The 27,919-nt window shown below is 40.5% G+C and overlaps 1 protein-coding gene across 5 annotated transcripts in view; it reads left to right on the top strand.

Moving 5' to 3' along the window:
* The window catches only part of LOC140492052 (rho GTPase-activating protein 26-like), a 284,972-nt gene that overhangs the window by 138,736 nt on the left and 118,317 nt on the right, over window positions 1–27,919 (top strand). For all 5 annotated transcript variants that reach the window (XM_072590711.1, XM_072590714.1, XM_072590712.1 and 2 more), the window contains exons 8-12: window positions 2,231–2,360; window positions 4,381–4,481; window positions 15,761–15,855; window positions 16,770–16,848; window positions 27,743–27,782. In XM_072590711.1, coding sequence (XP_072446812.1) covers window positions 2,231–2,360; window positions 4,381–4,481; window positions 15,761–15,855; window positions 16,770–16,848; window positions 27,743–27,782 — 445 coding nt within the window. The remainder of the gene's footprint in view (window positions 1–2,230; window positions 2,361–4,380; window positions 4,482–15,760; window positions 15,856–16,769; window positions 16,849–27,742; window positions 27,783–27,919) is intronic.

Below are 27,919 nucleotides of genomic sequence, written 5' to 3'. Positions count from 1 at the left end.
TACTCATTTCCAGGTTTCAACTTGAATTTCAAAAGCTTTGAGCTCAATTAATTGCATTACAAGTAAGATGTCAGAGTCATAGAGCATATAAACAGGCTCTTCAGCCCACCATGTCAATGCCAACCAACAAACACCAAACTATACTAATTCCATTGATCTGCACTTGGTCCATTGACCGCTAAGCCCCAGCATTTTTAAGTACTCATCCAATGTTGAGTGTATCTGCTTCCATCTCCCTCTCAGGCAACTTGTTCCATGGATATGCCACTGTCTGGATGAAAAACATTTTTCTCCCATCTCCTGTAAACCACTTGCTCCTGATGTTAAATTATGTCCTAGAGTCCAGGACATGTGGAAAAGATTCTCACAATCTACTTTGTCTATGCCTCTCATAATTCTGCATGCATCAATCAGCTCCCCCCTCAGCCTCCTCTGCACCCTCTCCAGTGCATCCTTCTGATACTATGGCAACCAGAATACACAAAGTATTCCATATTTTATGAAGCTGTCTCAAGACTTCCTGCTCCTATACTACACCCCAGCTAATGAAGGCAAATGCCCCATATGCCGCCTTCACCATTCTGTCTACCTGTGCTGACATCTTCGGGGATCCATTAACTTGTACAGCAGGTCCCTTTGTTTCTCAGTACTCCCTAGGCATCTACCATTCATTGTGTATATCTTCTCTTATTAACCCTCTCAAAAGGCATCACCTCACAGTTAGCAGGGTTAACTTCCATCTGTTTTTGCTCTGCCCAATTTTAGCTAATCAATATCAAAGTCTGAGACCATTCTTCTCATTATCAGCAACACCTCTTTCCCCCCCGCCAATTCTCATATCATTGCAAACTTACTAATGAATGTTCTACATTCACATTCAAGTCGTTAAACCAACATCACATGTTCCAGTATTGATCCTTGTATTAGTAAGCCAAATTTGAATCCAGCTTTCCAACTTGCCTTAGATCCCATGTTCTCTTACATTTTGGACCATCCTTCCATGTGGGGCCTTGCTAAAGGCTTTGGTGAAGTCCGTGTAAACCAAATCAACTGCACATCCCTCAGCAATATAGTTAGTCACATTTTCAAAAAAACTCTATAAAATGAATTAGACAGGATATCTCTAAAATATCCACCCTGATAAATACCTGCCTTTCCAATTTTTGATTAATCCTTTCATTCAGAAATTTTTTCAATAATCTCCTTATCGTTATTGTCAGACTAACTGGTCAGTAATTACTTTACCTATTCCTACTTGTTCCTTTGTTCAAAGGAACCACATTAGCTGTCCTCGATCCATCAGGCCCTTTGCATATGGTGAGCAAAGTGTTCAAAATATCTACTAGGACCCCAGAAATCTCCTCTTTACCTCCCATAGCAGTCTGGGATAAATCTCATCAGAACATGAGGATTTAGTGCAGCTGTATCCAATCTAACTTGATGACAATCTCTTCCTTATTTATCTGAATGTGTTGTAGAACCTCACCATCCCAGTTGATGACCCTGGCTAATTCCATTGGCCCCATGCACTTGTTGTCCTTTTGGTGTCTCAAAGGTTCCACTCTTTCATTCATAATGCTCTTGCTCTTGGTATACTTATAAAAAGCCTTGAGGGTTTTCTTGATGCTGTCAGCCAAAGATGTTTCATGGCCCCTCTTTGTCCTCCTAATTTCCTTTTGAAGTACCTTCCTATATTTTCAAACGTATAATATGTGGAAAATTGAAAACTGCTATAAATCTGAAAGTTAATTTTTGATTAGCTGAGGTGACACTTTTTGAATGTTGCTGAAGTTAGCAATCAATACGTTACTTGAACCATGCATTTTTTAAATATAACATGCTACTGAATGGCAATCTGCAGTGTTGCAAATGATGTTCGACCTCAAAACAAATTGTATCCATTGTCAGTGTTGACAACCTTTCATTTAAAAGCATATTGATGCTAATACATTTTATATTTTAAAGAAATTATTTTAGCATCTATTCTTGTATGCTACTGCTAAATAACCTCAAAGTGCTACACCCAAATTTGGGTATTCTTTAACTGGAAAAATATTCTATATTGAATTCTAATTCAAAATTCTCCAACCATATGCAACACCCATTTGGAAAGACTAAACATAAAAGTAGTTTTGGTGCTTTTACAGTTCAACAGATTAGAATCAAGAATTTTAGACCTCCATCAATAGATTTCACTCAAAGTTTTGATTATCAACTACCCTCGTTACAGACACGGGACCGTTTTGAGGGTACACGGTCTGAAGTTGAATCATTAATGAAGAAAATGAAGGCGAACCCTCAGGAACATCAGAGCATCAGCCCATACACAATGGAGGGTTACCTCTTTGTGCAGAAAAAAAGTGAGTATTGTTACAAGACAGTGGCGAACCCTCTGTTAATTAAACCAAACTTCCAGAAAAGCTCACTTCGCCTCGTAATCTATTAAAATTTGAGGGACAGAGAACTCTGAAATTCCACTATTTAAAGAAAATAGTATCAATTTATTCTTTAACTTTGAAAGTGAACATGAAACAACAATTATTCACAGGTCAGTTCCCCCTGCCCAAATGCTTACTACCTGCCACCAACTATATCACAAAATGCTGTTCCAATAAGACACTTATTAAAATTACATTAACTTACCATATATAGCAATGTATAGGTCGATCTCACATATAAGTTGACCTATTTTGACCAAAAATCTGGAATTTTTCATATACCTTGTGTGTAAGTAAACTCTAGTTTTGCAGGGGTCTCTTCCTGACCATATATGCAGCCTAAAAGGGCATGATTTGCACATTTTTGGTTCAAATTCAATACCTGCACCATCACATGTTACGTGCACCACTGTATATTTGCGCGACACGATTTTCAAATCATTAAATTGAATATTGATAAATACATACTGTATGTATTTATTTATGTAATATTTACATACATATATTTGACCTGTACATAAAAATATCAATGGTACGTCATGGCAGCCTTGTCTTCCCACTGTTGCCTCAGTTTCTTAGAAGTAGGTGTCACATACAGTTGTGCTCTGAACTTCTTTGTAAAACTCTCCCAAATTTAATAATGGCCATAATTCTTTTTCTGCTTTTTCTTTTTGTTGTTTATTATTTTAGAGATCTGGCTCTTGTTTGTCCATTTTCTGACTCATGCCAAACATGAATTTAATGCCCTCAAACAATAGCTTGTGTATAAGTCGACCCCTAATTTCAGCTTTAAAAAGTATTCAAAAGTCGACCTATATACAAGTATATATGGTAATTTCAAAACCACACAGCAGCTGTCGTCTTCGGTGTCTGTCTGCCAGCTGAAGATCTCCCTGGGTCATCTTTCTTTTTGCTGCGAATATGTTTCATATGAAAAGGTACCTTTGGTAGAGAGTGTTTCCTAATTTCTTGGATCTGTGTTGATGGCAGTTGCTCTGTCTGCAATTTTCAAAATGACTGCATTTTTATATCCCCAACATTGGATCGTCTCATTGGCTTGATGTTGGCAAAACAAATTCAAACTAGATTGGGTTTTAATATCATGGGGCATAGAACAAAAGAACATAGAAAATTTTCAGCCCAGAAGCTAGTCCTTTGGCCCTCCAAGCCTGTGCCAATCCAAATTCACTGTCTAAACCTACTGCTCAATTCCTAAGCATCTGTTTTCTACTGCTCCCTACCTACGCGTACATCTGTCCAGACATACCTTAAATGAATCCTCTGTGCCTGCCTCTACTACCTCTGTTGGCAACGTGTTCCAGGCACCTACCACCCTCTGTGTAAGGTACTTTCCACGTGTACTTTTCTCCTCCAACCTTGAACGCGTGACCTCTCATTATTGAATCCCTCACCCTGGGAAAAAGCTTATCTCTATACACCTGTCTATACCCTTCATGATTCTGTAGACCTCAATCAGGTTCCCCCCCGCCCCTTTTCGAATGAAAACAATTCTAATCTACTCAACTTCTCTTCATAGCTAGCACCAGGCAACATCTTCATAAACCTTCTCTGCACCCTCTCCAAAGCGTCTACATCCTTTTGGTAATGTGGCATAATTTAAAATGGTTAAATTTTGAATTGTTGTCAAAACAGCAACCAACTCGGGTATCCATTTCACAGCCAAATGTTACATATTTTTAATTTTCCAGTATACTTTGAGACTGCCATCTAGTCATCTCGCTCAGGTACTTGTAAGCTCTTAGTTCAGAACAGCGTTCACTCTCTGTTAAATGTACAATACATGCCTTCAACTACTTTATGGTATAAGCACATCTTTTAATATGTAGATGCCACCAATGGTTTGGAAAATTATTTAAATGTTTATCTGATATTGAGCAAGTTTACTTTTGAATACTTAAATAAAGAAAGAATCCTTTTCTAGGTCCTTTTGGATCCAGTTGGGTGAAGCACTACTGCACGTATCAAAAAGAAGCCAAGAAGGTTACAATGGTGCCATTTGACCAAAAAACTGGAGGAAAAATAGTATGTTTTACTTTGGTTTGACTGTAAAATTGACTTAAAAATTCAACTACAAATGAAAGATGAAGCTGGGCTCTGACAGAATGGTCTTCAAATGATGATAGGATATACATATATCTGTATTTTAACAATAGAATTAAAGGACTTCTACTTCTGAGTAATTTTAGTAACATGTAGGTTGCAGGCGCTGATGTTAAATAACTGTACATATTTAGGGGAAGCTGTAGTTTTGCAGTAATACTTTGCGAGTAGTAATTTGGAGGCTAATTATCTGAGGATAATCTCATGTTGGTAAATGGTGAAATTTGAATTCAACAAAATAACTGGAATGAAAAGCTAACTTAATGCTACCATACGGTCACTTCTGATTAGTGTACAAATCCATCTGGTTCACTAATACCATCCTTAACTTGCCTATAACTCCATATCGACACCAGTGTGGTTGACGTTTAGCTGCCCCACATCACAGAAAATAGTCATAAAAATGAGCATACTTCTCAGCTTGTTGTGTCTACATAGTTCCAAGTTTTTCATTGAGAACTATATTTTCTTAGAATGAATTCTCATGTCAAGAGACACTTGAAAACAGACAGCAAAGGCAACAGTTGTGCAGGTGACTGCTGGGTTAGACAACAATTTAGGTTTCTTTCTCCATTTGAATCACTGCTCTTTATCTGTCTTCCTGCTTTTTAAAGTGCTGTCATTTTGATCTTTCTTCCCAAGTTCCAAAATAATGCAACAGCTTATAAAATAGTAATTACTGTTCCTAGAATTCAAGGAAATCAGTTCCAACACTAAAAATACCTCAAAAAAGCAGCAGCTCTTACAGCCTCAATTTTTCCTGTCCTCCATCTTGGATTACATGGTAGGTCATGTTGTGACTGTAAAGGACATTGGTTAAATCACTGTTGAAATACTGCATGCAGTTCTGGTCTCCCTGTTCTTGGAAGGATGTTGTGAAACTTGAAAGGGTTGAGAAAAGATTTACAAGGATGTTGCAGGGTTGGAGGGTTTGAGCTATAGGGAGAGGCTGAATAGACTGGGGATATTTTCCTTGGAGTGTCGGTGGCTGAGGAGTGACCTTATAGAGGTTTATGAAGTCATGAGGGGCATGGAGAGGTAAATAGACAAGGTCTTTCCCTGGTTGGGGGGAGTCCAGAAACTAGAGGGCATAGGTTTAAGGTGAATAGGGAGAGATTTAAAAGGGACTTAAAGGGCAACTTTTTCATACAGAGTGTATGTGGAATGAGTCGCCAGAGGAATTGGTGGAGGCTAGTACAATTGCAACATTTAAAAAGTATTTGGATGGATATATGAAAAGGAAGGGTTTGGTGGAATATGGCCCAAATTCTGGCAAATGGGATCAGATTAATTTAGGATATCTGGTCGGCATGGACGAGCTTGGCCAAAAGGTCTGTTTCTGATCTGTATATTTCTATGATTGAACAAAATATGCATTCTGGACTTCCTGTCTTTCAACCTAATCTTCATATTCATTTTTTAAAATGTATTTTTATTAAATAAAAAAGGAATTTTTGAATATTACAACAAATACAAAACAATTCAAAGCAACACAAAGAAGCCCACAAATTACATAAATAATTACTAGTAACTAAAAAAAAGTTAGTAGTAGTAATAATAATAATAATAATAATAATAATAATACAGCTCAACGAAACATCGTAATAACCTTTGACTGTCGAGAGCATAAATTTATAAATATTCATGTGTTCGTAGTTTCTCCTCTCTGGTTTCCAGACTCAATAAACAGAATCGTTATGGCTATATAAATACCCTTATTCGTTTGGCAGACTAATCTGTACCGAAGTAGTCCAGAAAGGGCTGCCACATCTTATAAAAATTCTTAGTTTTATGGTGCAACACACTTCTAAAAATGTCCAAGGAGGTGTGTTCGATGACTAGCTTATGCTAGCCCGACAGCCCCAGGAGGTTTTCAGACTCCCACCTTTACAGAATGTTCTTTCTTGCACAAAAAGTGAGAATACTGAAAAGATTGTTTTAGTGCGCACCTGATGGAAATGGACTAACAAGGCCAAGAAGAGATACTGGGTTCATCTCCACCCCGTCCCCAAGACCCCCTCTATTTCGCTTACCACAGCACTCCAGTCTGCCTGCAGCATGTGGCAGGGACAGAGACAATGAGTGAGCGTACCCATACTCAGTTTGCATTTAGGATAGATTGGAGATACTCCCACTCTAAATTTTGAAAGGCGGTCTGGTGTCAAGTGGACCCTGTGGAGAATTTTCAATTGCAAATCTAGATCTTCCTTGTATTTTCCCAGACATTCTCTCTTCCTTCAGAAGAGATCTCAACACCTGCTCCCTGTCCCACACCTTACAGAGCTGTTCAGAGTTGTCCAAGGGCCCCTATCCCAATAGATGATAGACATTGTGACAGAGTGTGTTCTCAGCATTCAGCACCCCCTTCTCTATTTCAAATCTATAAGGATTAGTTAGAAGTGTGGTCTCTTTTTTTTTTTGAATGAAATTTTTAATTTGAAAAAAACAAAGGAGGTCCTTACTGGGCAACTCGTACTTCCCAGCCAACTGGTCAAAAGACATCAGTCTATCCCCCTCAAATAAGTCACCCACGCAAGACATACCCTAGCTGCCCATAGTTTAAACACTGAGTCCATCATCCCTGACTGAAAACCTGGCATACCAACTATAGGCGTAAAAAAATTATGTTTTGGCAATATTGCCCTCACTCTGACGCATTGCCCTCCACGCCTTAGTAGTATTAATGACTATTGGGCTATAGTAATAGTCCTTAACTGTCCGCATTTTGTCCTAGAACACCAAGCTACTAAGGAGGCATTTTGCCTGAGATGCTTTGATGCCCAACCATAGTGAGTGAGGGTCCCCCTGGGCCGAGTAATTCACTTAAGATAGCGACGAGCTTAGGTCCACTTCTCCCAGTCCGTGGGGTAGCTGCAGTTTAGTTAGTTTACTAAGGGGTTGCTTGCAATACCAGATAAAGCTGTTTAGTCTTCTAAACGTTTGCTTAGTATAAAGCAGAGGAAGTATTTGCATAGGATATGGGAGAGAACGTTCATTTTAATGAGGGCTATCCGACCGAACCAAGAGATTGGAAGCGCCTCCCATCTTCGAAGGTCTTGTTTGATTCTTTCGAATAAATGGGCAAAATTGGTTTTAAATAGACGATCAAAGACTGGAGCAATGAATATACCCAAGTAGAGAAAGCCCTCCTGTGACCATCTAAACAACCAGTCTTTTTGGGAGAACCCACCCCCCCACCATGGGCATGGCCTCTGATTTCGCAAAATTGATCTTGTAACTCGAGAAACCGCCTAACGAATTAATGCATCATATCAGATGAGGCACTGAAACTGTTGAGTTTGATAAAAAGTCGTGTCACCTGCATACAATGCAATCTTATGCGGCTTTGTCCCCACTTCTGGAGAGGACATATGGGGATCCCTATGTATTGCCTCGGCCCGCTGTTCAATCACCAATGTAAAAAGCAACAGCGATAAGGGACAGCCCTGTCAACTGTCCCTAAGGATGTTGATATTGCTTGCCCGCACATCAGTGGTGAGGACTGCGGCAAAAGGGTCACTATACAAAACATTTACCTATCTGACAAAGGCCTCACCCAAGCCAAACTGCTTTAAAGTATGAAAAAGGTATGGCCACTTGACCAGGTCAGATGTCTTCTGAGCATCTAAAGAGATCATTAATCCCTGTACGGATCTTTGCTGACATACTTGGATCATATTAAGTAACCTCCTGACATTATTTGACGACCAGCGACCTTTCATAAAACCCATCTGATCCTCCTTAATGATGGAGGGCAGCACAGTTTCTAGTCTTAGTACCAGAGTCTTAGATAGGATTTTGAAATTGACATTTAGGAGTCAGATGGGCCAATAGGAAGCACAGTCCTCTGGGGCCTTCCCTTTTTATAAGAGTAAAAGAAATGTTTGCCGCCGTTAAAGATGGTGGGAGGAGGCCACGTCTATGTGAATTATTAGACATACTAAGCGTTAGTCCTGACAGTATACTTACAAATTCCTTAAAACTCACTGGGAAATCTGTCAGGATCAGGTGCCTTTCCATTCTGAAGCTTCCTCACAGCCCCCTGCACCTCTTGTTCTGATAATGGGGCATTAAGGAGAGACTGTTGCGCATGGATCATTTCTGGGAGGTCCAAATTCTTAAAGAAAGACTCCATCCTAACCAGCCCATCCTCACAACTTTCAGACTTGTATAGTTCGCAGTTCTGAAATGCCGCATTAATCCTTTTAGAATTGTGAGTTAAATTTCCATTATCTTCCCTGATTGAGGTAATGGCTTGAAGAGCACACCTTTTCCTGGCAAGTACTTGCGCGGCTTATCCCCATGCTCAAACAGCCTTTGATTTGTAAATGTAACCTCCCTCTTAGCTCTCTGTGTGAGCATGGAGTTCAGCGTGAACCGAAACACTGTGATACTCTGCAGTTTAGCCAACAAGAGCCTATCAAAGTATGCCTTTTTAGCTCCTTCTGACATGGCTCAAGCAAGCATTGCTGCTCATTCCTCTGCTGTTTCTTCCTGGCAGAATACAAAATTACTAACCCCCTAGGATAGGCTTTAGCAGTTTCCCAGAGAATGGATGGGCTACTGACTGAGCCTGAATTAACGTCTAAAAAAGCCCTGAATTCAGTAGAATTAAATTCAGTAAACTTGCTATCCTTAAGGGTAAAGGGATCCAGTTGCCAATGCCTTGAACCTACCATAATATCCTTACTCTTGACCATTAGATACACTGGAACATGATCAGAAAAACTGATATTGCCAATTGTACATGACATCACTGAGCTCAAATGCACTGTGAGGGAGTCAAAAAGAGATCCATCCTGGCATGGCATTTATGTGGATTTGAGAAAAACTTAAAATCCCTGCCAGTAGGGTGAACGTGCGTCCAAACACCTACCAATCCTAGTTCAACATACACATCCCTTAATTGCTTGGATCTCAAAGAAGATATTGGGTGGCCTTTGGGCAATCTGTGCACTGTAGGATCTGTTACACAATTGAAATCCCCCCGCGATATAATGCTGAGATGTGAGGTTAACCAGTCTAGAAAGTGAGTCTATCAAGAACTGTAGGGGGTGGACTGGGGGACAATAAACATTTAAGATCCCATATTCTTCCCGTGTGTATCAAAGCTTTAAGGATTACAAATCTCCTGTGTGTGTCTTTAATACACTCTAAATGGGAGGCTTTTCCTAACTAGAATGCCCCCCACCCCCACTCCTAGTATTGAAAGATAAGAAATAAACCCTGTCATACCCATTCTGTTGCACTTTCAGATGCTCTGCATCATAGAGGTGTATTTCTCGCAATAGGACACCCTCTCCCTTGTCAGACTGAAAAGTACCTTCTTCCTCTTGACCGGCGAGTGACTCCCTTTAATGTTCCAAGTACACCACTTGAACACATCCTAAGCCATAACCTTCTCTCACACCATTTAGACTCCAGAGACTGAGAACTCGAACTACAAATCACTGAGCTTCAGTACAAGAAAGTTCAAAAAAACACAAAAACTAGCTAAAGTAAAACAGGTCCAACCAACAAACCTATGAAACTTGCAAAAACTATGCACACCAAAAATGAAAAAACAAAAGCGCTAAAGGTGCTAATTGGAGGAATTCAAAGGGGGCACCAACACATCCCAAAACCTACTAACCATCCCAACCACCCACTTAACTCCTACCATCTAGGGTCGCACCACATACACAGGCAACCCAGTAGGAGAAAAAAACAGGATTAGTAATATACACAAGTAAGTTATAAGTAAATAGGTCACCCATCCCTTGGTGTAACTTAGAAATTAAAGGTAAATCTTCTGTCCATTCAAGCATAATTATATGCAACTTTTTACCAACAAAAGAGACTCCACTAAGTCCTCTCTAAAGGACAAAACCAAACAACTCTGTTGTCTGCCATTCAATAATCTGACTTAAGTCAGCGTGTCCACAAAGTTCCTCACTTTTTCTGGCGGATCCAATAAATGTACAGATCCATTATAATCTGAAGCACTGCTGGTATCTTAGAGAGTACTGGATCCCAAGTGCTCTCAATCTCTTCTTGATGCTGTCGTAGGACTTCCTCTTCTGGATCACCACTGCTGAAAAGTCTTGAAAGAACATGACCCTGGAGCGCCCTCGCACACCAATGCACTTGGATCCTTCCACCAGCCTCTGAAAGCTTCCATGCCCCTCTGTTTGTCTTTGTAATGATGGAACTGTACCAGCAGAGGGCGAGGGCGCTGGTTCATTCCTGGCCTTTGTGCTGCAACCCAGTGGGCTCTCTCAGTCTTTATCCGTCCCTTTTCAGCTTTCAAATTAAGGAATTCCGGGAACCACTTCTCAAAAAATACCACTGACTGCTCACCTTCCGTCCTCTGGCATGCCAACAAATGGAGGTTTTTTCTTTCTGCCCCATTTGCAAGATCATCCACCAGATCCAGCAAACCATGGACCTGTGTTTCCAGGACTTCAATTGGAGTCTTGAATGAATCAACCTCTGCCTCTACCCTGTGGCCTGGTGCTCGAGCTCATCAGTCCTTTTCGCCAGGTTCTTTCAGCATATCAACCAGGGCTTGGTGAGTAAGTAAGCCTGCAGTCTTGGTGGGTTGAGCCGTGGCCCCGATCCCAGACGAACTTCCTCCTTTTTTCATTGTCCTTCTGCAGCAAAAATGAAACTAAGTGAAATTTTCAGGTTCTATGGCTCTTTTACTGTTTTATTTTTGCTCTCAGTAACTTGAATAGGGTGGGTTCTAGCTCTATCCTGCTGATGTGTTGTGGCGAGGAGCCCAGCAAACGTGATCCTCTTAGGTCGTCGCTATCTTGGATCCCCATATTCCTCCTCAAATATTTATCAAATTGCCTTTTAGGGTAATTTTCCATTGTATTTGCTGCCTTAATAATTGCTTACATTAAGTAAAAACCGAGTTGTTGTTCTGGTGATAATCCTCCATTTATGCCAATTTAGTGATTTTGCCAATCTGCAAATGAGTAATGTTTCTAGTTGGCAACTTTTAATCAGATGTGTTCTGGCAACCAGTTGTCAATGTGAAATTCAACATTGTTCTTCTCTCCAAAGATGATCTATGTTCTGCAGGGAATTTCTACAATTTTCTTTGATTGTTTTTGATTTTCAGAACTTGTAGTGTTTTGCTTTAATTCCATTTTTTATGTTGCTTTTTCTCTTAGCACCCAGCCATATTGTTTGGTGTTATCAGCAGGTAGTAAAACAAAAGTCTTAAGTTTACAGTGAGCAAAGAAGCAGTCGCACTCTCACTAGCATCAGAGAAAACTTCCTATAAAGATCTAGTGATTTTCATGGCATGTTTTTCCCCTTTCCTGATGGCTCTTTGAATCTGGTGCCAGGCCATATGACATTGAGCAGAATGACGTCAGCAGTAACGTAAGTAGCCAAGCACCTTGAAGCATTCGTGCACAGTAAATCAGGAATTTGAAAGCATTTCGGTGCCAGCTGTGGTCCAGTAACACTGTGAGGGTAAAGATCTCCTTGAAACCTGAGTGCAAAAAATAAGGATGACACTGCAGTGCAGTATTAAATGATTGCTCCATAATTGCGGATAAAGGTGTTAATTTAAGTTCCCCTTTGCCCCTGAGAAAGGTGGAAAAATTCTTATGATATCATCTTCAAAAAGAGCATGTGTTATGGTTTGTTAGTGGGTTCCGTTGGATATAACAAAATACTCTGCAGTTAACAAGTTTATTGGTAGTTTTCTATATATATAAAGTAGTGATGAATATATTAAATGATAATTAGTATAGTCAGACAAACATATGGATGTACATGAAGCAGTAAATATGTGTATATACAGCAATCAATATGTATTAAACAGTTATCTAGTTTGCATGTGTTTCCAATATATCTAATGAGTGCTGAAACTACTTCAAACATGTGTTTCATTGCCTTTCACCTGTTGGGGACCCTGCTTACAATGGCTGGTCTGGAGATCTCAGAGTTCCTGGCACCATTCACAATCCCGGTCCAAGGTGAAATCCCCTGAATAGGGCAAAGTCCCCGATGTTAATACTCATCTGAATCTAAGATGACATGCCATTTCACCATTCTGTGGTGCTTTCAATACTTTCCTGGACATTGTCCCTGACAAGCAACCCAACGAAATAGCAGTGCTTCGAAAGCTTGTGCCTTCAAATAAACCTGTTGAACTATAACCTGGTGTTGTGTGATTTTTAACTTTATTACCGATAGCATGGTTCTGTGCAGAGGATGTCATGCCTCACAAACTTGATCGAATATTTTTTTGAGGAGGTGATGAAGATTGATGAGGGAAAAGCAGTTGATGTTATCTTCTTGGACTCCAGGAAAGCCTTGACAAAGATTGGTACAAAAGGTGAAGTCACATGGTATCAGGGTGAGCTGGCAAGATAGATATAGAATTGGCTTAGTTATAGGAGACAGGGTAGCAGTGGATGGATGCTTTTCAAAATGGAGGTTTGTGACAAGTTGTGTTCCACAGGGATCAGTGCTGGGATCTCTGCTGTTTGTGGTCTACATAAATGATTTATAGGAAAACACAGCTGGGTCTGTTTAGTATGTTTGCCCACAATACAAAGATTGGTAGAGTTGCATATACAGAGGAGGATTGTTAGAAATATAGCAGAATATAGATCAGTTGTAGACATGGGCAGAAAAATGGTAGATGGAGTTTAATCAAGACAAATGTGAGGTGATGTATTTTGCAAGGTCAAGTACAGGTGGAAATCATACAGTGAATAGTCGATCCTTCGGCGTATTGAGGAATCTGGATGTGCATGTCCACAGATCACTGAAGGTGGCATCTAAGTTAGGGAAAAAAAGGGCGTATGGCATCCTTACCTTCAATGAAAAGGGTATTGTGTATCAGGATATGAATATAATGCTGCAGCTTTAAAGAGCTTTAGTTAGGCCACACTTGGAATATTGTGGACAGTTCTGGTCACTGCACTATCAGAAGGATGTGGATCATTTGGAGAAGATACAGAAAATGTTTATCAGGATGTTGCCCAGTGATAGAGGATTTTAGCTATGAGAAAAGGTTAAATAGACTGGGTTTGTTTTCACTGGAACGCAGGAGGTTGAAAGATGACATGATAGAAGTTCATAAGATTGTGAATGGCATGGATCGAGTGGAAAATGAGGCTTTTTCCCTGGGTGGAGAGGTCAATTGCGAGGGGACACAGGTTCAAGGTGGGTGGTGGGGGAATTGGGGGTGGGAAGGTGTTTAAGGGAAATGTGTCAGGCAAAGGGTGGTGAGTGCCTGGAATGTGCTGTCAGAGGAGTTGGCAGAGACGGACACAGTAGCAGCGCTCAAGAAGCACCTGGACGCATACATCAACGGAAAAGGAATAGAGGAATATGGGCCCTGTAAGTGAAGACAGTTCTAGGATGGAAATGCAAAAGTGTCGGTGCAGGCTTGGAGGGCCAAAGGGTCTGTTCCTGTGCTGTATTGTTTGTTCTTTCTTTGTTCACTGCTGGTTCAGCCATATTACATTTTTATAAAATGTATCAGCATGCTGAGCCTTGTGTGTTTTGACTTATTTTAGCCTGATTACTTTTCTTGAATAAGAATAAATGGACAGTAAATCCGAAATAAATGTACTAAATGATTGTTGGTTATTAAGCTAACTAAAACTCTTCACTACATTCTAGCCTGTGCTAACTCAAACCGTACCCATTATTTCCCCTAATAGCCATTGCAGCAGGAATGAAACATGGCAAGTTAATCTTTAGGATTGGGGCTGCAGGTAGGAGAAGGGAAGTGAGGACATTTATGAAGGGAGCAATGATACTGCAAGGGAGGAATACAATAAAGCATGAATGGGGAGGGGGTCATGTAGGATCGGGATACTTTGCCCGTGGCCAGGAGTATGTTGCCTACAACAAGAGGTCTGGGGGATGAGCAGAATTTGTGAAAACACCACAGATATGGTGGAAATGCTGCTGATACCTGTGAGACACACCAGAAAGAAGTCATAATGGCCAATAGAAGAGGGTTTCAATGAATAATATTGACAGCAGGTTTAATATAAGGGTTGCAGTGGAATGAAGAGTGATACTTACTCAGTTGACAGGATATGGATGTTCCTGCTTTCCTGCAGGAGTGGTCACAGTCTTCCCTTGTAAGGCCCAGGATTCTCCTCTTGCAAGGAGTCTACTATCAGGGCTACTGAACTTTTTCAGGCTCTGTTTGCCCTGTTATGGGCTATCTTCTCCTGTAATGAGAGAAATAGAGGGAATTGCTTGATACAAAAGTGTCTGATACACCTTTAGGTGCAAAAGGGTGAAAGGCGGTGAGATGTTCTGAGGAGGCAGTGCAGAGGCAGTGGTCTGAGAGATTTATTGGGTGCGCTCAGGTGAGGGATGATGTTACAAGCAATATTGAGAGTGGCAGAACATGACCCACAGTAGGAGGTGTATGCAACAGCAGAGAGAGTGAATGTGAAGTTGCAGAGAGGGCACATTTTTAGGGCATTGTTGACTATTCCTCCACGTTGTGGGAATGGCACTACAGAAAGAAATGAACAAAGTTCATACCTGTTCTTACCACGTCTACTCTTCTTACTTTGGATTTCACACTGCTGGGTTGCTAGAAATAAAATCCTTGGCTTGAGTGGAAGCAGCTGATGTTTAAATAGCAAGTTGTCTCTGCAAATCAAGCAAGTGCAAATCCCAACTAATCTTGTTGCTATCCCCACCAAAATGGCAAATGTAGTATTTGGGGTGGGAGTGCAACTTTCAGGCTGTTCTGTTGTGAAAATTCAGGCCAATGCTTCGAGTTTCATGAACCTTTTACAGGCAGCAAAACGTAATGCAGAAGGAATTATTGTGGACTTGCTTGACTTACTCATTTTCTAAACTTTAGTTAGTCTCATGTGTTCCTTCTCAAATGTTTTATATTTCCAGTTGTGGGTTTAATGATACCGCAGAAAAATACAAATTCATTTGGTGCATTAGTATGAATACTTTTTACTTAGAATGAGTTTCAGTATTCTTGCTCAAGTGACATGTATAACAGCCTCCTGAATCAGGGTGTTCATCACATCTATTTATTGAAAATCAAGATTTTATTAAGAATTTCCAGCGTGCAGTCCTATGATAGCCAGGAAACCTTTCATGTCCATCCAATTGGCATTCCTTTCTGTGACTATTTTTGTTTTTGTATAATTGTTGAAAGGAATTAGAATATTATTCATTGGTGCATTTGGTTTTCGAAGGGCGATGAAGAAACATTTACCTTAAAGTCATGCATTAGGAGAAAAACTGATTCTATCGAGAAGAGATTCTGTTTTGATGTGGAAGGAGTAGACAGGTGAGTTGAATGGTGCACATTGTAATTTTATTGATATCACATGCATGTTTTTTGCTGGTCTTGCAAATGCCCATTGAGAGAGAGTTCTAGTCTCTCCATGTTCAGATGTAAACTGCTTGTTGAATTTGAAGCTTTTGTGTGCTACTGTTTAAATTTGTGATGAAGAGCTTATTCCCGAAACGTTGATTCTGCTGCTCCTTGATTCTGCCTGACCTGCTGTGCTTTTTCCAGCACCACACTCTTGACTCTGTATGCTAGTGTTTCTCAAGGTGACTGTGTTTGAGAATGACACATTCCATATTTTGCATCTTTTGCAAGAATGAAATTTCTCTACAGTTCAATCACAACTAAGATTGCAAGGTACCTAACAATGGTCCTACGCTTTAATGTTACGATCCTGAAAGTGTTTTGAGCGTCATTGCTTATAAATCATACATTAAACATTCCTGCGATAGGAGTCTGAATTTGTTTGAAATAAGCTGTCGACAGATCCTGATCTCACTTTAAACCTGCAAAACCTCAGAAACAGTTGTTACTATGATGATTAAATATAATTGGATGAAGTTGCTTTTCAGTGTATTTGCTTTGTTCCAAGGATGGCTTAACTTCGTGATAGCAGCAATCCAAGCTGTACTACTTCACTTTTAAATAAATAATTTCAAAAAAAGAGATAAAATGCTTTTAAAAAAATACATCTATAAAATCTCACATGAAATCAAATTGTTTGCATGAGAAAGCTTTTTCTCAGATCTAAATATTGGTTGAGATACCTTTTTTGGCCTCGCTGTATTGCTAAATTCTGCTATTTTCAGGAAGGAAAGCACATAAATATGTTCTTTGTTCGAGACAATTAAATGAACTCTTGAAGTGATCATCTGAGATGGACAGTTTTGATTGCATTGTATCCTCCACAGGGCAACCATGATAACCATGCAGGCACTTTCTGAGGATGACAGAAGACTGTGGATAGAGGCCATGGATGGCAGAGAGCCAGTAAGGATAATACCAATCATTAGTGTTGTATGAAGAATCTAATTCCAGTTTCTTACTTTTCAAGCTGGCCAATTTGAATTGCACATCTTGTACTTAACATGACAAGCTGATGTTTGTAGATTGTTGGTTTAGATATGGATTCTGAATACATGGACACTTACGTTTTGCTGTTTTAGCTCTGTTGGATGCACGCTAAAATGGCGTGGTTGTCAAGAGATCGCTATTATACACCTTTCACTTGTTTCAGTGACAATGCATTTAAACAGTGAAAATCCTTAGCCCTTCTTGTTGACTCCAAATGTAACTCAACAGGTTTGTGACTAACCATCGCAAACAAGGCTGAAAGGTGATCCAAGAGTCATTTTGAACTGATTTATGGCTCTTATGCACTGAGATTGGGGTTCTGGAACTGGGTAGTAGCCTTGTTGCTCTGGCTCTAGAGCATGGATCTGCTCTGAGTTTAGAGCGTAGAAAAAAAACTGCATAGTCAATATGAAAATTACAACAACTTCCCATCTTCAGCAAGATGTCTATGATTTTTGATCGCTGATGAGGATGGGGAAACCAAAACTTAGTGAAGGCAAAAGCATAATCGAAAAAGGGAGGTTTGATGTTTCAAGCGGGAGTCTGGTTTGGGGAGTGTAGAGGATCAAGATCCACTCATCACTAACATGCTAAGTGAAACAGGGACAAGGAGTAGAATAGAATGTACATTTTAAGAAAGCATGACAGGAGGAGATCAATGAAAGGGGATGAGACAATGGAAGAATTAGAGAACAAATGTCTTTGAAATTAATTCACTAGGGCAAGTGGAATCAATGGAGTATGCTGAAGATGGGATCAGAGTAGAAATATTGGTGTTTTTCAAAGACCCTTAAGAAAAGGTAGGACTAATAAATTAAATTGCATTTATTTCAATGCAAAGGACCTAACAGGGAAGGCAGATGAACTCAGGGCATGGTTAGGAACATGGGACTGGGATATCATAGCAATTACAGAAACATGGGTAGGGATGGACAGGACTGGCAGCTTAATGTTTCAGGATACAAATGCTACAGGAAGGGTAGAAAGGGAGGCAAGAGAGGAGGGGGAGAGGCGTTTTTGATAAATGATAGCGTTACAGCTGTACTGAGGGAGGATCTTATTGGTAATACATCCAGGGAAGTTATTTGGGTGGAACTGAGAAATAAGAAAGGGTTGATCACCTTATTGGGATTGTATTATAGACCCCCTAATACTTAGAGGAAAATTGAGAAACAAACTTGTAAGGTGATCTCAGCTATCTGTAAGAATAATAGGGTGGTTATGGTAGGGGAGTTTTAAGTTTCCAAACATAGTCTGGGACTGCCATAGTGTTAAAGGTTTAGATGGAGAGGAAGTTAAGTGTGTACAAGAAAATTTTCTGATTCAGTATTTGGATGTACCTACTAGAGGAGGTGCAAACTTGACCTACTCTTGGGAAATAAGGCAGGGCGGGTAACTGAGGTGTCAGTGGGGGAGCACTTTGGGGCCAGCAACCATAATTCTATTAGATTTAAAATGGTGATGGAAAAGGATTGACCAGATCTAAAATTTGAAGTTCTAAATTGGAGAAAGGCCAATTTTGATGGTATTTGGCAAGAACTTTCAAAAGCTGATTGGGGCAGATGTTCGCAAGTAAAGGGACGGCTGAAAAATGGAAAGCCTTCAGAAATGAGATAACAAGAGTCCAGAGAAAGTATATTCCTGTCAGGGTGAAAGGGAAGACTGGTAGGTATAGGGAATGATGGATGACTAAAGAAATTGGTTAAGAAAAAGAAGGAAGCATATGTAAGGTATAGTCAGGATAGATCGAGTGAAAGCTTAGAAGAGTATAAAGGCAGGAGGAGTATACTTAAGAGGAAAATCAGGAGGGCAAAAGGGGACATGAGATAGCTTTGGCAAATAGAAATAAGGAGAATCCAAAGGGTTTTTACAAATACATTAATGACAAAAGGGTAACTAGGGAGAGAATAGAGTCTCTCAATGATCAGCAAGGTGGCCTTTCTGTGGAATTGCAGAAAAAGGGGGAGATGCTAAATGAGTATTTTGCATCAGTATTTACTGTAAAAAAGGACGTGGAAATGTAGAATGTATGGAAATAAATGGTGACATCTTGCAAAATGTCCATATTACAGAGCAGGAAGTGCTGGATGTCTTGAAATGCATAAAGGTGGATAAATCCCCAGAACCTGATCAGGTGTACCCTAGAACTCTGTGGGAAGTGAGTGAAGTGATTGCTGGGCCTCTTGCGGAGATATTTGTATCATTGATAGTCACAGGTGAGGTGCCAGAAGACTGGAGGTTGGCTAACATGGTGCCACTGTTTAAGATGGGTGGTAAGGACAAGCCAGGGAACTATAGACCAGTGAGCTGTACGTCAGTGGTGGGCAAGTTGTTGGAGGGAATCCTGAGGGACAGGGTGTACATGTATTTGGAAAGGCAAGGACTGATCAGAGATAGTCAACATGACTTTGTGTGTGGGAAATCATGTCTCTCAGATTTGATTGAGTTTTTTGAAGAACTAACAAAGAGGATTGATGAGGAAAGAGTGGTAGATGTGATCTATATGGACTTCAGTATGACATTCAACAAGGTTCCCCATGGACGACTGATTAGCAAGGTTAGATCTCTTGGCGTACAGGGAGAACTAGCTATTTGTATGCAGAACTGGCTCAAAGGTAGAAGGCAGAGAGTGGTGGTGGAGGGTTGTTTTTCAGACTGGAGACCTGTGACCAGTGGAGTGCCACAAGGATCAATGCTGGGTCCTGTACTTTTTGTCATTTATATAAATGATTTGGATGTGAGCATAAAAGGTATAGTTGGTAAGTTTGCAGATGACACCAAAATCAGAGGTGTAGTGGACAGTGAAGAAGGTTACCTCACATTATAACAGGATCTTGATCAGATGGGCCAATGGACTGAGAAGTGGCAGATGGAGTTTAATTCAGATAAATGCGAGGTGCTGCATTTTGGGAAAGCAAATCTTAGCAGGACTTGTACACAATGGTAAGGTCATAGGGAGTGTTACTGAACAAAGAGATCTTGGAGTGCAGGTTCATAGCTCCTTGAAAATGGAGTCCCATTAGATAGAATAGTGAAGAAGGCGTTTGGTATGCTTTGCTTTATTGGTCAGAGTATTGAGTACAGCAGCTGGGAGGTTATGTTGCTTCTGTACAGGACATTGATTAGACCACTGTTAGAATATTGCGTGCAATTCTGGCCTCCTTCCTATCTGAACGATGTTGTGAAACTTGAAAGGGTTCAGAAAAGATTTACAAGGATGTTGCCAGTGTTGGAGGATTTGAGTTATAGGGAGAAGCTAAACTGGCTGGGGCTGTTTTCCCTGGCACATCTGAGACTGAGTGGTGACCTTCTAGAGGTTTACAAAATTATGAGGGGAATGGATAGGGTAAAAAGACAAAGTCTTTTCCCTGGGGTTGGGGAGTCCAGAAGTAGAGGGCATAGATTTAGGGTGAGAGGGGAAAGATATAAAAGAGAGCTAAGGGGCAACTTTTTCACGCAGAGGGTGGTGCATGTATGGAATTGTGCTGCCAGAGGAAGTGATGGAGGCTGATACAATTGCAACATTTTAAGAGGCATTTGGCTGGCTATGTGAATAGGAAGGGTTTGGAGGGATATGGGCCGAGTGCTGGCAGTGGGACTAGATTGGGTTGGGATATCTGGTCGGCATGGACGGGTTGGACCAAAAGGTCTATTTCCGTGCTGTACATCTCTATGACTCTATAAACTCTGGAGATAACTAAGGCTAAGTCATGTAATCACGTTTAATGAGAAAATGTTTTCATCACACTGCTGTCTGCAGTTCATCTTTTTTCCTCCAAGAGACAGCAGTGCTCTAGTTTTTGATCTGATCATATTTTTCGTCATGCAATGTGGTATTTCAGCACTTAAATCTTAGACATTCTGGATAGGAAACTAGTTCAGGTAACATTTTTTATCCTGTCAGTGGTTTCATTATGAATTCATAACACAAAATACTGTCTTTGAAATTGAAACAGTTGATTTATGGGGCATTATGCCAGGATAATCTGATAAGTGCCAAGTGCGTTAAAGTTGATATTGTTATCTAATGTTGCATAAGTAATTAGGAAGGTAGTAATGAAACTATTGATAATGTTTAGGCTCTGTTTGTTTGCCTTGATCAATAATGGGTACTGTACTTTGAAACTAATTATGTGAACTGCTTTGAGCTTTTCCTTGTCAGCTGTAGTATCGATGAGTACACTTTATGCTAACAAAGCAGTACACAGCTGATCAGTTGTGGTTGTATAATGCAAAAATATTAGTGAATCACCAAAACTTATGTATTCAGTTCAGTTAATCAGCAAGCTAAATGGCCTCCAAAATTTCCAGTAAGGTGGCAGGAATTGCATGTTCATTACAAGCTGGAAGTATATTGCCTGTTATATCAGTAAAGATGAAAACCTTTGACCTTTATTCCAGGCATGAGCATTTGATAGACTTTAGATCCTTTGCTTGTGTAAATAAAGGACAGTAAATAGCTGGCACCAGACTCAACTTGACTCAGGAAAAGTGGGTCTATATTTATGTTGTAAAAGGACTCTTATGTAAAACTACATTAAGCAAATTAAGTGTATTAAAACACACTAACCTAAATTTGGATCTGAGAAAAGTGCTCCAGCCAGACTCTGGGTTAAAAGTAGTTAGAATCTGCTGGAAAATAATATTTTCTCCCTTTTCTTCCATACCTTTGCAACTTCTCTTTTCATTAATTATCACCCCACATCCCCAACATTCACTTTACTCGTTTAAAAGGCATCTAGATGAATATATGAATAGGAAGTGTTTAGAGGGATATGGGCCAAGTGCTGGCAAATAGGATTAGATTAGGTTGGGATATCTGGTCGGCATGGACGAGTTGGACTGAAGGGTCTGTTTCCATACTTTACATCTCTGTGACTCTAACTGTGCACCATTGTGATGCCGAAGGTGGGTTGGATCTCTTGTGCTTTACAAGCCAGCTTTCTGTTAGTCTCCAAAACGCACCAATTTGAAATAAATGATTCACCAAGATCAAGTTCAAAGAATCATAGAATCATATAGTACAGAAGATGCCCTCCACCCGATCGAGTCAGTACCACCAAACATATACGACCATCTTGACATGTCCCACATTCCCTCACCAGGTTGCCTGATGTCTGCCCTGTGCATGTACATTAATTTCAAGTCATTCTACTCTGTTTCTCAATTACGTTAAAAGATATTTACCTAAATGAAGTACATTAACACCTGATCACCTTTAGTCATTTTTTTTCTGTTGCTCTTTCGGTTATTGCCTAACGAAGGACAAGTACTAAAGCAGTTTCTGAAGTAAATGGAAAGGTGACCTGATTTCTGGATGATCAAGTTCTCAGTGACTCATGCTGCCTTGTTGTGACATTTAAAATAGGACGTAATGTTCTCCACCAGCACACAGCCAATGAAACTAAATGGACATACTAATGAAAGAGAGAATCTGTCTCTCTGTTATCAGAATTCAGTTCTTTTTTCACAGAAGTGTGCTTTTTAAAGTATTTCCTAAATAAAAATCTGGAAAGTAGTTCTCACATGAAGTTCTTTTCTCTATTCCTCAGTGCAAGGCATGGTCTGCAGGGGCTGACTGGACCTCCCAGTAACCGCCCATTTTATTTCCCTTTCCCACTCTCTTTCCAATACGACCATCCTTGGCCGCCTTTGTTGCCACAACGAACTAAACCTCAAATTGGGGGAACATCTTCCGCCTGGGCAGCCTACAGCCTGGAGGACTCAACATTGAGTTCTCCAATTTCAAATAACCTCCCTTCCCATCCTCTGACTCCCCTTCCCATCCTCTGACTCCCCTTCCCATCACCTCCATCTCCCTTCCACTCCTGCCAGCTAGCTACGGCATTCACTTCTCCCATTAACCAGCCAGGTCATACACTCTGCCTGTCTTCACCTTTCTCCACTTCACCACCCTGCCCCCGCCACCCCATTTATCAGCAGCTCCCCCAACACCAACCTCAGTCCTGAAGAAGGGTTACACCTGAAATGTCAACTTCTCCACCTCCTGATGCTGCCTGGCTTACTGTGTTCTTCCAGCTTCCTGTCTGTCAGCTGTGTAATCTAAGCAAGCACATTACGATTGAACCTTGGTTTTTATCCCCATAACTGCACAATTATGCTTATAATATTCTTTGAACTTGAAAAAGTGCCTTTTGTTTGAGATTATCAAATGGAGACTATTGGTCCAACATTGCAGTGTAAAATTAATTTTAGTTGCAGTTTTCTTGTATAATTTACAGAATACAGTATCTTTTTTTAAAAAAATTTCAAAACCCCAAGCGAAGGAAAAAACAAATTTCTTAGGGGCCAAGGTTATTGTCTCCACATCTCCGAAATGGTAGTTTGAGGGTTTAGTAATCTTTTCTGTTCATATGCAGCATTCTTAGTCCAATGTGCTGTGCAGGAATTGTTTGTTTATTATTGGATTTTTCTCAATATGGAAGTGCATTCTTAACATTTTAAACAGTTCCAGCCAATCATATTATGGCAGAGTTTACTAAATAATTAGATAAATATTAGAATTAGCAAGCTCAGTAAGTCAAAAAAACAATAATGGAGGTTTAGGTTGAAATTGAGATTTAGATTCAATTTGTTTTTCAGCTGAAAATAAACTCTTCCAGTTATTGTTATGTGGGATTTTTCCTCTGATGTCACATGACAACTATGTGTTTCTTGTAATAGTAACAAACAAAATTTCTACATTTAGTTTTGGTATTAGGGCATTTTATTTAAGATTTGAATTGAAACATTTCAGTTGGAAAATTGCTATTTGCCATTTATGTTTGAACTCCATTTTATCATGAGGAAATGAGATGTGGAAAGTTTTATTTGCAGGGTGAAAGTGTTCTTGTATAGGCCAGCATTTATGGTCCTTCCCTAATTATATAGAGGGCAGTTTAAGAATCACCTCTTTGCTGTGGGTCTGGAGTCATAATGGCCAGACCATAAGGATGGCAGTTTCCTTTCTGAAGGAGCATTAGTGAACCAGAGAGGTTTTTCTGACAATTGACAATGGATTTATGGTCATCATTAGACTCTTAATTTCAGAGTTAAAAAATAATTGAATTCAAATTCCACAAACTGTCATAGCTGGATTTAAACCAGATCCCGAAGATATTATCTGGGTCTTTGGATTAATAATCAAGCGATAATGTCACTATGCCAGGTAGAGGCAATGGAATAGTGATCATGTCACTGGACTGGTAAAGCCAGAGTAATATTCTCTGAAAACAGGTTTAGTCCCACCATGACAAATGCTGAAATTTTAATTCAATAAAACGAGTCTAATGGCCATCATTGTCAATTACCATAAAAACCTATCTAGTTAACAAATTTCTTTTATCTAATGAAATTTGCTGTCATTGCCTGGTGTGGCTGACATGTGACACTAAGCCCACAGAAATGTAATTTATTCTTAACTGCCCTCTGAAATGACCTAGAGTGCTACTCAGTTCATAGTTTATTAGGGATAATTAACAAATTCTGGCCTTGCCAGTGATAGCCAAATCCCATGTAAGAACATAAAAGAAATTAAACTTGTGCAAGGATGATTCGTGCACATCTGGTGCTTCAATGCAGGTACTGTTTCAGCTCTTCATGTTAACTTGGATTTCTTGCACTGTCACATTGAGCAATTATTGTGAAGTAGTTCTAGCTCATGGAGCTTTCATTCATGTTTTATATATTGCATTTTTCAGTATCTTGTTTGCACTCTGTGTCTGTCTGTGGGTTTCTCTTATTCTCGCTGGAATTTGCTGTCATGCTCCCAGTCCTATACCTGTGCCTCTCACTGGGGATTATGCTCTAAATTTTTAAATCAATAATCAAGGGAGATAGCTGGGAGGCACGGGTTCAAGTCCCACTTGCTCCAGAGCTGTGAACAGGTTGATTAGAAAAATAGGTTAAATTTGGAAATTTCAACGATAAAGCGTGGCCCATTTTGTGGCACAATCCTTGGACTGGGAAACCTGGGTTCAAGTCCCACCTTCTCTAGAGGTGCATCTCTGAACAGGTTGATGAAAAATGATAAAATTAGCCTTCAAGGTATGGTTGTATTAGACATCTTTCTGCTTTAGAGAACTTCCCTTCTCACAAACTGCAATGAAGAGATAAACTGAAGAAGGGGAATGACAGAAGAGCATGAAGAAGGACAGTAAGGACATGTGAAGTAAAGGCTGATAACCTACCATATAGAGTGAGTCAGGGTTAAGATGAACATACTGAAGGGATATTGAGAATGCAGTGGGGTATGTTCTGAAATTAGAGAACTAGATTTAAGTTGTGTTTGTACGATTCTGGAACCATAAACAATCATAGAAAAAAGGGCTCATTAGAAAAAGAAATAAAATAAGAGATTGGTTACAGCACAAAAGGAGACTGTTAGACCTGCCATGTCTTGCTAGATTTCTGAAAGAGCAGTTCACCTAATGCCACCTTGTTGATTTCTATCCATAACCATGTGCATTCTTGCTTTTCAGAAAATAATCTAATTCCCTGATACATGCCTGGATTAAGCATACCTGCACACCACTCTTTGACATGCTATTTCACTATAGCTTCTTCTACAATTACTTCACATCAACATCTGTTGGTTCCAGGCTCTTCCACAAATCGATCAGTTTCTCCTTAACTACTCTATCCAGCTTCTTCCTGATTTTGAATGCCTCTATTCATTCCCGATGAAGGGCTTATGCCCAAAACGTCGATTCTCCTGCTCCTCGGATGCTGCTTGACCCGCTGTGCTTTTCCAGCGCCACACCTTTCAACTCTGATCTCAAGCATCTGCAGTCCTCACTTTCTCCTATTTAATCTCCTGTCAACCTTTTCTTCTTCAAAGAGAATAAACATTTCGCCTCAATCAATGTAACTGAGTTTCCTTATTGCTAGAGCTATTAGACTGTAAACCGTAAGATAGACCCTCCCCACCCCTTTCCGCTTTCCGCAAAGACCGTTCCCTCCGTGACCACCTGGTCAGGTCCACGCCCCCCCCCCCCCCAACAACCCACCCTCCCTCCCTGGCACCTTCCCCTGCCACCGCAGGAATTGCAAAACCTGCACCCACACCTCCTCCCTCACCTCCATCCAAGGCCCCAAAGGAGCCTTCCACATCCATCAAAGTTTTACCTGCACATCCACCAATATCATTTATTGTACTCGTTGCTCCCGATGCTGTCTCCTCTACATTGGGGAGACTGGATGCCTCCTTGCAGAGCGCTTTAGGGAGCATCCGCACCAATAAACCCCATCGCCCTATGGCCCAACATTTCAACTCCCCCCCCCCCCCACCCTCACACTCTGCTGAGGGCATGCAGGTCCTGGGCCTCCTCCACCGCCGCTCCCTCACCACCCGACGCCTGGAGGAAGAATGCCTCATCTTCCGCCTCTGAATACTTCAACCCCAGGGCATCAATGTGGACTTCACCAGTTTCCTCATTTCTCCTCCCCCCACCTTACCCCAGTTCCAACCTTCCGGCTAGCATCGTCCCCATGACCTGTCCTACCTGCCTATCTCCCTTTCCACCTATCCACTCACCCTCCTCTCTGACCTATCACCTTTATCTCCACCACCATTCACCCATTGTACTCTTTGCTACCTTCCCCTACCCTCCTCTGTGACTATCACCTCCATCCCCACCCCCATTCACCTATTGTACTCTATGCTACTTTCCCCCTACGCCACCCTCCCCACCCCCGCCCCCACACACACCCCTCTCATTTATCTCTCTACCTTGCAGGCTTCCTGCCTCTATTTCTGATGAAGGGCTTTTGCCTGAAACATCGATTTTTCTGCTCCTTGGATGCTGCCTGACCTGCTGTCCTTTTCCAGCACCACTCTAATTCAGACATAAACTATAGGAGCAGAATTCAGCCATTCAGCCCATCAAATCTACTCCACCATTGATTATCACTGATGTGATTCTCAACCCCATTCTCCTGCCTTCTCCCTGCAACCCTTGATCCCCTAACTATATAACACTGTTGTAAATACACTCAATGACTTGACCTCTGCAGCTTTCTGTGGAAATGAGTTCCACAGATTCACCTGCTGGCTGAAGAAATTTCTCCTAATCTCAATTCTAAAAGGTCATGCTTTCATTCTGAAACTGTGCCTTCAGGTCCTATTCTCCCTACATCTACTGTATCCAGGCCTCTTCAAATTCTGTTAGTTTCAATGAGATCCCTCTTCATCCTTCTAAACTTCATCACATGCAGACCTAAAGTCTCAGCCATTCCTCGTATGACAAGCCCTTCATCTTTGGAATAATTTTAAAAACTTTCTCTGGACCTCTTGTGAATCTCTACTATACCCTCTCTAATAATTTCACATCATTCTTAGTGTGACACCCAGATTTAGACTTCACACTCCAAGGCTTAAATGAGTGTTTTATATAAGTTTAACATGACTTCCTTTCAGGATTTTGTATCATAACGTGCTGGGTGCGAAACAATTAGTGTAACTTAAGAAATAAAACAATCTTGTAGGTGATGAATTCTACATATTAGGAGTAGGCCATTCAGCCCTTTGAGATTACACACTCTTCTACTTCAAAGTCCATTTTCCTGCATTATCTCCATATTACTGATGCTTTTAATATGTAGCAATCTATTGATCTCCATCTTGAACATACTCGAAGTCTGAGCCTCCACTCTGTAGTACCTCCTATGTTATATGCATGTGTGCATAATTTACTTGAATAACTCAGACTTTATAACATTTGGTTGGTTCTGAAAAATTAAATTTCCAATCCTAGTATCGTCTTTGTCTTAATGTTTTCACTGGGTAAAATAATATTTTACTAATTTCCAGGTGTACAACTTGAATAAGGACAATCCAATAAGTGAAGGCGGTAAGCAACTATTGTTAATAATTTATTTTTGAATGTGTTGATCAAGGACACTTGGTCAGTTTCTCCACTGTATCTTATTGATGGTGCCATTGTAATCATATTCTGGTGGATGGGTGCCTAGAAGACTGTTTGTCCTC

This window comes from Chiloscyllium punctatum, chromosome 20 (assembly GCF_047496795.1).
Source record: "Chiloscyllium punctatum isolate Juve2018m chromosome 20, sChiPun1.3, whole genome shotgun sequence".
In the NCBI taxonomy this organism is placed as follows: domain Eukaryota; kingdom Metazoa; phylum Chordata; class Chondrichthyes; order Orectolobiformes; family Hemiscylliidae; genus Chiloscyllium; species Chiloscyllium punctatum.
Note: the sequence above shows the minus strand (reverse complement) of the source record. Positions and strands in the feature narration are given on the sequence as shown.